General features: G+C 42.5%; 1 protein-coding gene and 1 non-coding gene across 2 annotated transcripts in view; one reads left to right on the plus strand and one right to left on the minus strand.

Moving 5' to 3' along the window:
* LOC106612410 (choline-phosphate cytidylyltransferase A) overlaps positions 1-14,810 on the plus strand; it is a 28,317-nt gene extending 13,507 nt beyond the window's left edge. Inside the window, exons 5-9 of the mRNA XM_014213512.2 lie at positions 3,396-3,547; positions 4,981-5,059; positions 7,541-7,683; positions 10,277-10,465; positions 12,617-14,810. Coding sequence (XP_014068987.1) covers positions 3,396-3,547; positions 4,981-5,059; positions 7,541-7,683; positions 10,277-10,465; positions 12,617-12,814 — 761 coding nt within the window. The 3' untranslated portion in view covers positions 12,815-14,810. The remainder of the gene's footprint in view (positions 1-3,395; positions 3,548-4,980; positions 5,060-7,540; positions 7,684-10,276; positions 10,466-12,616) is intronic.
* trnav-uac (transfer RNA valine (anticodon UAC)) lies at positions 1,294-1,369 on the minus strand. Its single transcript has one exon. It is a non-coding gene; the product is annotated as a tRNA-Val (tRNA).
* Positions 14,811-15,677: the final 867 nt, after the last annotated feature.

Genomic DNA, 15,677 nt, shown 5'->3' on the forward strand with positions numbered 1-15,677 from the left:
TTAGAATTCTGTGGCATTATTTCTTTATGATTTTATAGTCAAAAGAATACATTTGACGTTAGACTAATAAAATAGGATATTTTCTGAAACGATTTCAAAGGAAGTGCACACATGCAGCTATATGTTTAGATTTTTAATACATTCTAAGGCTCCATGATGGGACTCTAATGATGATTTAGAAAAAAGTTGTAAGCTGCACATACTTCATCAGTCTCTCATTCACAATTTGACAAGAACTTGATAATATTGTCCGTGCTACGAAGCACCTCTCACTCACATGGCTCTTTCAGATGTAGCCAATGCCCGTCATGTGATCGGGTCCTGCTAACAGGCATTTCAGCTAAGAATTAGGCTACAAGTGAATGAAGACAGACACTCTTAACGAATTCCGAGGTGCATATTGATGTTAGAACTGTCCACAATTAGCTTACTTTTCATCAGCCAACAGGATGAGTAGGACTAACGAACAGCAAAAGCACTAGCCTATGTCAATCTAACATCCCCATAGCACAGAAGTTGACCAATTCTATTGGTCAATTTGTCCTTCTGTGCAATAAACAAATATTCCAAACATACTCTTGGACAGTTGTGGGATGCGATAGATCCCAAATTAATACAACCACTCACATAAAAAAAATAAACTTTTAGAAGCAATGAGGCTGATAGTTTATCAACATTTTAAAGCTAAATGATCAGGCTATTTTCTTCACATTATAAGTGCAGCAATGCGCACACTGCATTAGGCTATAAGCGCAAATGTTCCAAAATGCAATCAATTAGTGGGAAAACACTGTTCTCTAAAGTGATGGCAAATGTGATTATGCATCTAATGCTTTATTATAAAGGTGAATTTTTATGGTGAAAATGATCTTCCCCAAACTTGAAACTCACGCACAGCCTATGTATGCCAGTTAGGCTCTACACTGGTTATAAAGCGGATTCATGTGCTTAATTTTAAGAAGTAATTTGGTTATTTAGTTGTGTGATACAAACCTTATCAAAACATATATGCATATGGGCTAGGATACATGAGGTGTGCGGCTATGATTTGAAAAAGTCGGAGGGAAAATGGTATGCTCCGTTTCGTGCCTTAATGCACAAGCTGGGCATCATTCACAAGTGATAATACATCCTTCAGAAGTGATAGGCTAATATGGTGACCCATCAGACTATTCTTAATTTGATCTTGTCTTTAGATATACTAATTAATATATCATTACATTACATTTTTGTCATTTAGCAGACGCTCTTATCCAGAGCGACATACAGTAGTGAGTGCATACCTTTTCGTACTGGTCCCCCGTGGGAATAGAACCCACAACACTGGCGTTGTAAGCACCATGCTCTACCAACTGAGCCACACGGGACCCTGCAGTCTACTAATCGTATTCTATTACTACGGGCATTTCAGATTATATATTAACGCATACTAAAGCATAAATAAATAAAGACAAGGAGAGCTTACAGAACGCATGCAACTCCTCTTACAATATACAGCCGCCCCCTCATGTCAGTTTCTTTTTTTATATTCTATATAGGGCTGAAAATCGCTGTATGAAAAGGTGATATAAAAGGTTAACTAAAACCCAGTTCTAACTCATTAGTTATCATTACGGTACTGCTATCTGAGACAGTGAAACAGACCACCACACTGATACATAACATTGCAGACTTAGTTCTAGCCTATGACATCCTGCTGCAATGACAGCATCTACTGACGAAGTTGGCACTGGTACTCATAAACACACACACACACACACACACACACACACACACACACACACACACACACGTGTGGGACAGAACATAATGAGTATAATGTTGTGTGATTTGTAGCCATGCTATCCACGTACTGCACCAAATAATATCGTATGTGCCAGAAATACTCTACACTTTTTGATTTCTCTCTTCCCTTCCTACTTAATCTTTCTTTGGGGAAAGCCCTCCCTCCCCACATTAGCTAGTTAACACAGATTTGCCCTCTAGTGCAGAATGAAGGCATGTCCACAGTGTGGCTAGGCAATTCACACACCTTCCATGATGACCATCAAAATCAAGTGAAAATAACTGCGAAATGACAAACCATGTTGAAAAAGAGAAGGAACTAAGGAGATGATGCCAAAATGTATGACAGCTTGAGAGAGAGGCAGAACGTGTGAGTATTCTCTTTTGTTGAATAATGTATGAAATCCTCCTGTGATTTCTGCAGCGTTGTCTCTCTTCTCTCTGGTGGCAGAGTCTGTTGGCAGAGTAGCGTGCCTGGTGGTGGTGGGGTCAGACGTACCACTCCCTGCGTGAGATCACTGAGCCATCCATATGAGAGACATAGTCCCCCTCGGCCCCACTGTCATAGCAGTCATCCGACAAGTAGGGGGGAGCCATTGCTCAGCGGGTGTGGTGGGGCAGCGTATCTGGCATGGCTAGTCTGGTGGGGGCTGGGGTAGCTACGCAGGTGGTCGTGGTCATGGTGTTCTCCATTTCTCATCGCCCTCGTGCGGCCATTGGGCTGGCGCTCTGGCTCTCTGTGGTTGTGGCTGTTCATGATGGTTGTTGATGTTGGATGCAGGTGGTGTCGCTCGCGGTCCCGCTCGTGGTTGCGTTCGCGGTCACCCCACTCCTCGCGGTCCTTGTCTACAAAAACGTTATTGGCAGGCTTGGAGGGGTGGAGCTCGTGCTGTGGAGGAGCCTTCTGCATGTCTGAAGGCCCTAGGTACTGCTTGGTGTAGTAGTCCCCACGGAAGGTCTGCCGTTGCCGTAGGTAACAGACCCCGCCCAGCACAATATATGTGTGAAATTAGTTTAGATTTTGAATGGGACCATTATCATGCACCTGTCTCAGCAGGGGGGAAAAAATACTTGCCATCTATGCACTTAAATAGCGAATAGAGGATGCTTTTCCCATGGTTGACTTTCATACCAGCCAGGTAGGCTATGTTCCTGTCAATGTTCTTAATATTAGGAAAGTTGATAAATAACATTTTGCAGGCCTGGCCTGTAGAAAGCTGATGGGATCCTCTTTTTAATAGAGTCCATCAAAACTCTGTTTTCTCACGCAATTGCATAGCCTATAGAAATGTTGGGCAACATGAGCTCATGGGCACTCATGAGTGCTGAGTACCAGGCAGGTAGCAAGTTTGGTAGGCTACTAATGACCATCAGCAGCATCAGAGCTTTGGAGAAGCCTAATTACTGTGACTAAACGGTCACGTGGAATTTGACTGCCATCATGACTTGTGACCTCCTGTGTGGCGGTAATACGGTCACCGCAGCAGCCCTACCTTCAACAAAATCACAATGGCCCAAATTTGGGGATCTGGCTCATGGATTATATAATCCTTCTCTTACTGACCGATCAGATCAAGTGACCATAGTCCCTGTGACCTCCCTTTCCTCAGTATGCAGTGACGACCTGACACACAACTTAAAGGGCTTCACCGTAATGAACGAGGACGAACGCTACGACACCGTCAGTCATTGTCGCTACGTTGATGAGATCGTACGGAACGCACCGTGGACGCTCACGCCGGAATTCCTGGCTGACCACAGGGTGAGTGAGAAATGTCAGAGGACAGGACTCGCTTGCACTCAGTCTGCACTGAAGAATATAACTTTTCACAAGATTTTTGCACTCTGTATTAGGGATGGCTAAAACTACTAGAGCTATTGGGTATGAATGCTTTTGATACAGCCCTACTTGAAAACAGCTGATTCAGCTAAACAAGGTCCTAAATGAGCAACTGATGAGTATAATTCTGTCTTAGAGAAGGGCTGGAGTTAAAGCCTGCACACCTGTACAGTGCCTTCAGGAAGAATTTGCAAAAATTTCCCAAAATCCTGTTTTCACTTTGTCATCAGGGGGTATTGTGTTGAAATGGATGAGATTATATAATTTTTTTTATCCATTTTGAATTTTATCCATTCATACCCCTTGACTTATTCAAAATGTATGAAAAATAAACTCACCCATTTCATGCAGTGCCCCATGATGACAAAGTTAAAACGCATATTTTTTTGACATTTTTGCTAATATATAGAAATTTAAACACATCTCATTTACATAAGTATTCACTCCCTTAAGTCAGCGATTACAGCTGTAAGTCTCTAAGTGCTTTACACACGTGGATTGTACAGTATTTGCACCTTATTCTTTAAAAATTCTTCAAGCTCTGTCAAGTTGGTTGTTGATAATTGCTAGACAGCCATTTTCAAGTCTTGCCATATATTTTCAAGTCAATTTTAAGTCCAATTAGGCCACTCAAATTAGGCCACACTAGGCCACTCAGGAACATTCAATGTCATATTGTTAAGCAACTCCAGTGTATATTTCTGTTTTTGGTTATTGTCCTGCTGAAAGTAGAATTTGTCTCCCAGTGGCTGATGGAAGTGAACCAGGTTTTCCTCTAGCCTGTCCCTAGCTATATTCAGTTTATTTTTAGCATAAAAAAACTCCCTAGTCCTTGCCGTACTTGAAAATATGAAGAGTGGTACTCAGTGATTTGCCCCAAACATAATGCTTTCTATTCAGGACATAAAGTTAATGTTTAGTGCCTTATTGCAAACAAGATTTTATTCTGTACAGGTGTCCATCTTTTTTCACTCTTGTCATTTAGGTTTGTATTGTGGAGTAATAACTACAGTACAATGTTGATCCATCCTCAGTTTTCTCCTATCACAGCCATTAAACTCTGTAACTGTTTTAAAGTCACCATTGGCCTCTTGGTGAAATCCCTGTAACTTATGTGACTTGTTAAGCTTATTTAGGCTTGTTGACTCAAGACACTTTAAAATGAAAGACAGCTTTTCATTTTAAATTCATTTGTAAGAAATATATTTTCAATTCAGGCTTTAACACAACAAAATGTGAAAAAAGTCAAAGGGTGTGAATACTTTCTGAAGGCACTGTAGTTCTCCAGGCGGTGTGTTGGCCATCTGTCACTATCATCAGTTCTGCTAACATTTTGTTTGTCTTACATTTGACAGATTGACTTTGTCGCCCATGATGATTACCCATATTCTTCGGCAGGAAGTGACGATGTTTACAAGCACATCAAGGCGGCAGGTGGGTATAGTCGCCACATTTAGTAAAGGCTGCACCGGCAAGACTTAGGCCCAGTCCAGAAAAAAACCCTAGCCCCTAGGAACTTGCAGTTGAAAGCATCAGATAGGTGTAAGCAATATGGTGAATGTTCTACTAAGCCTATCAGAAGGTTAGGTGGAGCAACTGCCATATTTCTTATTCCTTTTAATGTTTAGAGGAAGTGCCAAGGGTGTGCAGGGGCTAGGTTAGGGGCTGCTTCTGGGCAGCGCCTGACAGTTTTGGGACACTGTAAAGTCCATGGAGAACAAGAGCACCTCCTCCCAGCTGCCCACTGCACTGAGGCTAGGTGACACGGTCACCACCGATAAATCCATGATAATCGATAATTTCAATAAGCATTTCTCTATGGCTGGCCATGCTTTCCTCCTGGCTACCCCAACCCCGGCCAACAGCTCCGCACCCCTCGCAGCTACTTGCCCAAGCCTCCCCAGCTTCTCCTTCACCCAAATCCAGATCGCAGATGTTCTGAAAGAGCTGCAAAACCTGGACCTGTACAAATCAGCTGGGCTAGACAATCTGGACCCTCTCTTTCTAAAATTATCCGGCACCATTGTTGCAACCCCTATTACCAGTCTGTTCAACCTCTCTTTCGTTTTGTCCGAGATCCCTAAAGATTGGAAAGCTGCTGCAGACATCCCCCTCTTCAAAGGGGGTGACACTCTAGACCCAAACTGTTACAGACCTATATCCATCCTGCCCTGCCTTTCTAAAGTCTTTGAAAGCCAAGTTAATAAACAGATCACTGACCATTTCGAATCCCACCGTACCTTCTCCGCTGTGCAATCCGGTTTCCGAGCTGGTCATGGGTGCACCTCAGCCACGCACAAGGTACTAAACGATATCATAACCGCCATCGACAGTACTGTGCAGCCATCTTCATCGAACTGGCCAAGGCTTTCGACTCTGTCAATCACCATATTCTTATCTGCAGACTCAATAGCCTTGGTTTCTCAAATGACTACCTCGCCTGGTTCACCAACTACTTCACAGTTCAATGTGTAAAATCAGAGGGCCTGTTGTCCGGACCTTTGGCAGTCTCTATGGGGGTACCACAGGTTCAATTCTCGCGCCAACTCTTTTCTCTGTATATATCAACGATGTTGCTCTTGCTGTGGGTGATTTCCTGATCCACCTCTATGCAGACGACACCATTCTGTATACATCTGGCCCTTCTTTGGACACTGTGTTAACTAACCTCCAAACGAGCTTCAATGCCATACAACACTCCTTCTGTGGCCTCCAACTGCTCTTAAACGCTAGCAAAACCAAATGCATGCTTTTCAACTGTTCGCTGCCCGCACCCGCCCGCCCAACTAGCATCACTACTCTGGACAGTTCAGACCTAGAATATGTGGACAGCTACAAATACCTAGGTGTCTGGCTAGACTGTAAACTCTCCTTCCAGACTCATATCAAACATCTCCAATCCAAAATCAAATCTAGAATCAGCTTTCTATTCCGCAACAAAGCCTCCTTCACTCACACCGCCAAACTTACCCTAGTAAAACTGACTATCCTACCAATCCTCGACTTCGGCGATGTCATCTACAAAATAGCTTCCAATACTCTACTCAGCAAATGGGATGTAGTCTATCACAGTGCCATCCGTTTTGTTACCAAAGCACCTTATACCACCCACCACTGCGACCTGTATGCTTTAGTCGGCTGGCCCTCGCTCGATATTTGTCGCCAGACCCACTGGCTCCAGGTCATCTATAAGTCTATGCTAGGTAAAGCTCCGCCTTATCTCAGCTCACTGGTCACGATAACAACACCCACCCGTAGCACACGCTCCAGCAGGTGTATCTCACTGGTCATCTCCAAAGCCAACACCTCCTTTGGCCGCCTTTCCTTCCAGTTCTCTGCTGCCAGTGACTGGAACGAATTGCAAAAATCGCTGAAGCTGGCGACTTACATTTCCCTCACTAACTTTAAACATCAGCTGTCTGAGCAGCGACCCGATCGCTGCAGCTGTACATAGTCCTTCTGTAAATAGCCCACCCAATCTACCTACCTCATCCCCATATTGTTTTTATTTACTTTGCTGCTCTTTTGCACACCAGTATCACTACTTACACACTATCATCGCTCATCATCATCTGCTCATCTATCACTCCAGTGTTAATCTGCTAAATTGTAATTACTTTGCTATTATGGCCTATTTATTGCCTTTTATTGCCTTCATGCCATTTGCACACACTGTATATAGACCTAATTTTTTTTCTATTATGTTATTGACTGTGCGCTTGTTCATTCCATGTGTAACTCTGTGTTGTTGTTTCTGTCGCACTGCTTTGCTTTATCTTGGCCAGGTCGCAGTTGTAAATGAGAACTTGTTCTCAACTAGCTTACCTGGTTAAATAAAGGTGAAATAAAATAAAATATTGATGCCAGTGTGGCTTTGCTGCATTGGGTTTAGCTGACTTCTCCCCTCACCTTCAGGCATGTTCGCACCCACACAGCGGACAGAAGGCATCTCCACTTCTGACATCATCACCCGTATTGTCCGCGACTATGACGTGTACGCACGCAGAAACCTGCAGAGAGGCTACACTGCCAAAGAGCTCAATGTCAGCTTCATCAATGTGAGTTCTTCACCTTTTCTAGCAATGTAGTCAACTTCATAAGGATGTATACATTTTAGACCATAGGAATGGATATCCCAATGGTTCATTCATGTGTCAATGTCTTTCCAACTTTTCTTTTGAAAAAAAATGTCCCACTGAAGCTTGCATTCTAAACAAGTGTAGAAAAACACACTGACTTTGACTTTAGTTCTATTTATTTTTCATTTGCAGTACATCAAACTTGCATTACTTCAAATGTATTCATAATTGGAGGGACTTGCTGTTAGAGAGGTGAGCCAGAAACCAGAGGGTTGCCAGTTCCAAATCCCTGGTCTGGCGGGAAGTGAGCGGAGGGTTGCTGAAATCAAATATTAGATGCCATTGCCTGGCGTTGTGCCCTTGAGCAAAGCACTTAACTCTCCACAACAACTGCTCCATGGCCGCCATAGTATAGCAGCCCCCAGCTCCAACCTTGTTTGTGTCTTTTGGAGGGGTTGGGATTAAGCAGAAGTCAAATCCGTTGGACCTTGTGTACAATTGGATGAATAAAGTCATCGTAATCACCATGACCCCTTCTTCCTTGTCAGTCAAAGTTTCTAAGTTTGATATTTCAGGCCAAAAATAACAGTTTCACTAAACAGTACATTTTGGGGCCAGAAATGTACAGTTGAAGTCAGAAGTTTACATACACCTTAGCCAAATACATTTAAACTCAGTTTTTCACAATTTCTGACATTTAATCCTAGTAAAAATTCCCTGTCTTAGGTCAGTTAGGATCACCACTTTATTTTAAGAATGTGAAATGTCAGAATAATAGTAGAGTGATTTATTTCAGCTTTTGTATCTTTCATCACATTCCCAGTGGGTCAGATGTTTACATACACTCAATTAGTATTTGGTAGCATTGCCTTTAAATTGTTTAACTTGGGTCAAACGTTTTGGGTAGCCTTCCACAAGCTTCCCAAAATAAGCCTTCCACAAGCTTCCCACGCTTTTTCAGTTCTGCCCACAAATTGGGATTGAGGTCAGGGCTTTGTGATGGCCACTCTAATACCTTGACTTTGTTGTCCTTAAGCCATTTTGCCACAACTTTGGAAGTATGCTTGGGGTCATTGTCCATTTGGCAGACCAATTTGCGACCAAGCTTTAACTTCCTGACTGATGTCTTGAGATGTTGCTTCAATATATCCACTTAATTTTCCTGCCTCATGATGCCATCTATTTTGTGAAGTGCACCAGTCCCTCCTGCAGCAAAGCACCCCCACAACATGATGCTGCCACCCCCATGCTTCATGGTTGGGATGGTGTTCTTCGGCTTGCAAGCCTCCCCCTTTTTCCTTGAACATAACAATGGTCATTTTGGCCAAACAGTTCTATTTTTGTTTCATCAGACCAGAGGACATTTCTCCAAAAAGTACAATCTTTGTCCCCATGTGCAGTTGCAAACTGTAGTCTGGCTTTTTTATGGCGGTTTTGGAGCAGTGGCTTCTTCCTTGCTGAGCGGCCTTTCAGGTTATGTCGATATAGGACTCGTTTTACTGTGGATATATATACTTTTGTACCTGTTTCCTCCAGCATCTTCACAAGGTCCTTTGCTGTTGTTCTGTGATTGATTTGCACTTTTCACACCAAAGTGCGTTAATCTCTAGGAGACAAAACGCGTCTCCTTCCTGAGCGGTATGACAGCAGCGTGGTCCCATGGTGTTTATACTTGCGTACTATTGTTTGTGCAGATGAACGTGGTACCTTCAGGCATTTGGAAATTGCTCCCCAGGATGAACCAGACTTGTGGAGGTATAGAATTTTTTTTCTGAGGTATTGGCTAATTTCTTTTGATTTTCCCATGATGTCAAGCAAAGAGGCACTGCGTTTGTAGGTAGGCCTTGAAATACATCCACAGGTACACCTCCAATTGACTTAAATTATGTCAATTAGTCTATCAGAAGCTTCTAAAGCCATGACATCATTTTCTGGAATTTTCCAAGCTGTTTAAAGGCAACTTAGTGTATGTAAACTGCTGACCCACTGGAATTGTCATACAGTGAATTATTAAGTGAAATAATCTGTCTGTAAACAATTGTTGGAAATATTACTTGTATCATGCACAAAGTAGATGTCCAAACCAACTTGCCAAAACTATAGTTTGTTAACAAGAAATTTGTGGAGTGGTTGAAAAACTAGTTTTAATGACTCCAACCTAAGTGTATGTAAACTTCCGACTTCAACTGTATCTACAGGACTATAACAATAAAAACATTTCATCAGAAAAGCCTCATTTTACCTCTGGCATTCCTTTTGAATTTAGTTAGCCTATGGCCTTCTTCGAATACTCTGAAAATGCATCCGCCTTTCATTCCTTTCTTTGTGATTTGTCATTCAACTGTAGTGTACATCACTCACCTTATATCATTTGTTACCTCAAAGAAAGGGAGGAACGAAGGAAGGAGGCATTTATTAAGTATTCAAACAGGGCCTCAGAATAAGCACGATCAGTTTAGCCTTTTAGATCATAATGAATAAGATCATATGGACAGTTGGGGACCTGATCCTAGATCAGCTTTGTGGTTACGGACCTTGGTGTGCGTCTCAACATTGCCCCCTATCTTTCCAGGAGAAGAAGTACCACCTGCAGGAGCGTGTGGACAAGGTGAAGAAGAGGGTGAAGGATGTGGAGGAGCGATCCAAGGAGTTTGTGCAGAAGGTGGAGACAAAGAGCATCGACCTGATCCAGAAGTGGGAAGAGAAGTCCCGAGAGTTCATCGCCAACTTCCTGCAAATGTTTGGCCCAGAGGGAGCACTGGTGAGTGTCACTACATGCGTCCTAAATGGTACCCTATTCCCTATGTAGTGCACTACTTTTAACCAGGACCCATAATGTTCTGGTCCAAAGTAGCGCACTGTGTAGGGAATATGGTGACACTTGGAACAGAACCTTTGAGAATGTCAGGGTGTGGGTCATGACCCAGGAGTTTTTCCTGACCCTGTGACTAGGCCCCAGTTATAGGCTGTTACTAGGGCCCCACATGTTTCCTGGTCAGCAAAATTTCCTGGCTCCCCATTCATGAGCAGCTAGGGGTCCCATTCTTCCCAGGAAAGTAGGTTAGGCTAATTGCTTTGTTTTGTCCAACACCAATCAGATCTAGCCACTGTTCTGCATCAAGCTAGCTCAGTGAAGCCCCTCTGTCAGTTGCTATGGGTTGTTGTTTCAGAATTTCTGAACTATCCTTTTTGACATTATCCTTTCTCCCGAAGTGTGCATGGGTTCACTTTTCTTCATGTTGTCATGACGTGCCCCTTTCTGGGTGTAGATCGTGCCACCCCCCCCCCCCACCCCCCCACTCTCTCTCCTAAACCCAGGTTTTGTTATCCCCCTGGTCATGCAGAAAGGGAGAGGGAGAGGACAGAGCGAGAACAATGGACTTCACTTAGCCAAACTCCTAAATCCCCAAAATGGGAGAATTAAACAGTCTTTCTACTTTTGAGAATGTGGGAATGATCCATGGACTCTTAAGGGACAGTTATGTTGAGTGTGTTTCATTTGGTGATCTCATGAAGGACAGGAAACACACAATGGTATCTGTTAAAGTGTACATTTCCCAGCTGTCAAGTTTACATTTAAATCTTGTGAAACATATGTGATTAAACATGAAACTATTTGTGAAAAGATGTAATGTGATGTTAACCTTCTCAATGAGAGCATGTATTTTCATATAAAGATGAACTAGTCAGTGGCCACACCCCCATGAGCCCAGATATCACATTAGGTGTCATGGAACCGCCCTTTTCTACTGAAACGTATAAAACCCACTCCTGATGAAATTCACACCAGACCACACAAACCCCGGTGTAAGCTAAGGTTGCAAATGGTTGAATTTATGAGGCCCAAAACATGCCTGGTGACGCTGGTGTGTGAAGTGGTTTAAACTACAACTCTACCAAAGGACAAGGCTATACCACGTGGAGCATTGGTTACACGACTGGAAATGGTTCAACTCTGAGACTATCAATCCCTACAGAATAAGAGCAAATCTTAGACGTATAATTACTATTCTGTAGCTAGAAATTACGTAAACCTCGGACGAGAAAACAGACAACCGCCGATGTATCTAATCTATGAGAACATTTCTGAATGGTACTCTGAAGTATCCATTCCAACCACCTACAACCACGAAAGACTTTAACTTCAATGAAAGTTAACCAGAGACTGATGAACCCTACAGGACGATCGAGGATTCTAACAGAGAAGACAACAACGACATACGGGCGTAAATATATATTCATTGCAATTATTCTCGAATGAGTGGCCGTTCATGTGCAAAGGATTAGCATTTCAATTAATATAATTATAGACTGTGTAATGAATCCATTTGTCTTTCCCGCTCTTTCTCACTCTACCAAGTTGTCATATCGGCTTAGCCCACTAGGGACTTTTCCATCATTGTTAGTAACCAATATCTACTGTTTATTATTTCTGTGATTATTTAGTTAGTTAATTATTTATTTACTAAGTCAATTTGTGTATTGCTGATTCATAATTTATGCTAGGGTTCGTGCAGATAACCAAGAATTTTACGACGTTCAGATGAGACTGATAGAAGGTAAAGAATAATTAATAATTGACTGCTATTGATATAAAAGATCTTCAGATCTTTAAGAGTGGATTCAGGAGATAACCGCTCTATATAAACGAATACTTCCGTGGTGCCCAGGATTCCTAATGAGTCAGTTATTGCCTGATTAATTGAATCAAATAATTAAACGTTAGATAATCTATTTGAAAATAGCATGTCATCTCATTTAACCATACTAGAGACACAATAATGTATTTGAAACTAAATAACTGGTAGAATAAGAAATATGATGGAAACATCCTTGTGTAGCCCATATTGAGACACAGGATCTGTCTTTCAATATCTTTCTCTCTTTCATTTCTTCTCTTCTCCCTCTATAGAAGCACATGCTAAAGGAGGGGAAGGGGCGGATGCTGCAAGCCATAAGCCCCAGGCAGAGCCCCAACAGCAGCCCGACCAGAGAGCGCTCGCCCTCTCCGCCGCCCTCCTTCCGTCTGCCCTTCTTCACCAAGACCTCCCCTCCCTCCTCGCCCTACCACCTCAGTGGAGCAGACAGCATAAGCGAGGATGACGATTAGGAGCCTCCCTCCATTCCTTTCTCTCCCTGTGGCTGAGATGGTCAGGGTTAGGGTAAATACCATTTCAATTCAGTCAATTGATTGAATTGAAATGGAATTGACCCCAGCCCAAGTGCTCACAAGGAATTGATTATTCACATGCGCTTGAATTAGGATGCCATGTTGCGTTTTTTCCACTCCCGCTCACATTACTGGTTCTCTTTACCAGGCCTCCAGTGTCAGTCAGGCCTTTGTCATGTTTAGGTGTTGGAAGCAAACCACGACACAATTGCATAGCAAGTTTAATCATAACTCTCTGTAAAACGGCTGTTCTTTGGGGTCACAGTGTTGTTGTTATTCACAAAATCGATTTTCAAATGTTTCATTGATGATGTATAAAATGAATTAATGAACATGGGAATGTGTCAGCCAATACGGGCGTGAGTGATGGGACACTCATTCGCTCATAAATGACTTGCATGTTCTTCCGAACACACACTGAATTGTATTTGCCATGCTAAATCCATAGTAGCGCCAGAGAAAATTGAACAAGTGATAACCGGTACTTTCTGTAAATAATAACTTTCTACTTTCCCATTTGATTTCATTCTGAATTTTCTTTATGGGAGTTACATGAAGTAATCGCTTAAGTCGTCTGGATTTTTAAACTTCTCTGGTGAAAGCATAGTTCACATGGATATAGCACGACAATGGGTAAGAATCTATTGAATCTAGTAGGGGTTAACCATCGTACCGGAGTGAGCAAAAAAGACTGTTTCCCAGTCTAAAACAAGCTGGCACCTCATACCAGCTGTCTGCCTCTTTATCCCATAACAAAAGCTGGTTTCAAACATGGGTGGGTGGGGGGGGTGGGGGTGGGGGGGGTTCCTCCAATATGAAGTAGTAGAATGCCATCCCTCCTCCCTCTAGTGATCGCGCTACAGGAGCAACACAGCAGCCTTTTGTTATCAATGAAAGACATAGTGAGCCTCCCTCCCCTCGTAGATGCATTCTCTTCAACTGCCTCCACAGAAAAATACAACTTGGGTAGAAAGAAAGCCTTGTGCAGAATTCCGAATAGCCCCCTACCACCCCTTAGGGCCTAGGCACTCCTGTAGATCTGAAAGGATGAGATAGCTTTTGCGTTCTGGCAGGGTGGCATTTTCACCGTGTTGGATACACCTATTCAGTCCTTTTAGGCCTAGGATACACTGAGGCTGTACAACTGATGTACAATGCATTGGACTCAACAGTTGTGATGCAATGGATATTTTTTTTTAACTGAAACGTTTAAAATATTGTTGTTTGGTGTCTCCAGAGCGGTTGGGTAAATATTTTTGTGCAGACAAATGCATAACAAATACCTGTTGTATCAAATGCGTTGTACAACCTGAGTGTGAACTAGGCCAGTTGACCTAAAGGTGTGCCTAAGGCTGTTCCACTTGCTCAGGAGTGAAGTTCCACTAGGGACAGATCTAGGATCAGCTTCCTCCCCCAATACACCTCCCATTAGTGGAGAAAATGCTAAACTGACCCAAGATCAGGGGGAACTTGACCATACTCCATTCCACTTAATAACCTCCCTACTCTGTAACTGTAATTAGGTTGATCGAGGACTTTTGACTACATTGGTCACAAGATTAGTCACCAAAAAAAAGTTGTTGTTTTATCCTCGTATTTTGTAATTTACTTTTATTTAATATGTACTAAGTGTGTTGGTTTGTGTTAAAGGCGATCTACTGTATGTACTTTCATCTTGTATAGATGTCATTTTTGTATACCTCCTGGAAAAACCTTCTGCTGATTTTTCTTCTTTTTTTGTTGTAGAAAATAGTAATTCCACTAATCAGTAATTCCAAATGCATTGTGCATCTCCACAACTTTATGCCAATAGATTCCAAATAATTTTTTGGGGGTGATTTATTAAACATTTATCCAGAGTGCTGATGCTATGTGTAATCAGTGCTGCATTGTAACATTCCTCCCAGACGTGATTTATTAAACATTTCCCAAAGTGCTGATGCTATGTGTAATCAGAGCTGCATTGTGGCATTCCTCCCAGACATGATTTTTTGGGGGGTGATTTATTACATTTCCCAGAGTGCTGATGCTATGTGTAATCAGAGCTGCATTGTAACATTCCTCCCAGACATGATTTATTAACCTCTCTAGGGGAGGTGGGACGAAATCGTCCCACACTATTCAACAGCCAGTGACAAATCCGAGCGCCGAATTTAAAACCACAAAATGTCATAATTCAAAGTTCTCAAACATAGTTCAATCTTGGTTTCATTAGACCAGAGAGTCATTTAGGCTGTCGTGCCTTTTACTGAGGAGTAGCTTCTGTCTGGCTGCAGAGATGGTTGTCCTTCTTGAAGGTTTTCCCATCTCCACAGAGGAACTCTGGAGCTCTGTCAAAGTGACCATCGGGTTCTTGGTCACCTCCTTGACCAAGGCCCTTCTCCCCCGATTGCTCAGTTTGGCCGGGCGTCCAGCTCTAGGAAGAGTCTTGGTGGTTTCAAACTTCTTCCATTTAAGAATGATGGAGGCCACTGTGTTCTTGGGGACTTTTAATGATGCAGATATCTTTTTGGTAGCCTTCCCCAGATCTGTGCCTTGACACAATCCTGTCTCGGGGCTCTCCGGACAGTTCTTTTTACCTCATGGTTTGGTTTTTGCTCTGACAACTGTGGGACCTTTTGTATAGACAGGTGTGTGTCGTTCCAAATCATGTCCAATCAATTGATAATTATTTGCTTCGTCATTATGGGATATTATGTGTAAATTGATGAGTAAAAACAATTTAATCAATTTTAGAATAAGGCTGTAACAAAGTGGAAAAAGTCAAGGGGTCTGAATATTTTCTGTGTGTGTGTGAAAAAAG

This window comes from Salmo salar, chromosome ssa09 (assembly GCF_905237065.1).
Source record: "Salmo salar chromosome ssa09, Ssal_v3.1, whole genome shotgun sequence".
Classification (NCBI taxonomy): Eukaryota; Metazoa; Chordata; class Actinopteri; order Salmoniformes; family Salmonidae; genus Salmo; species Salmo salar.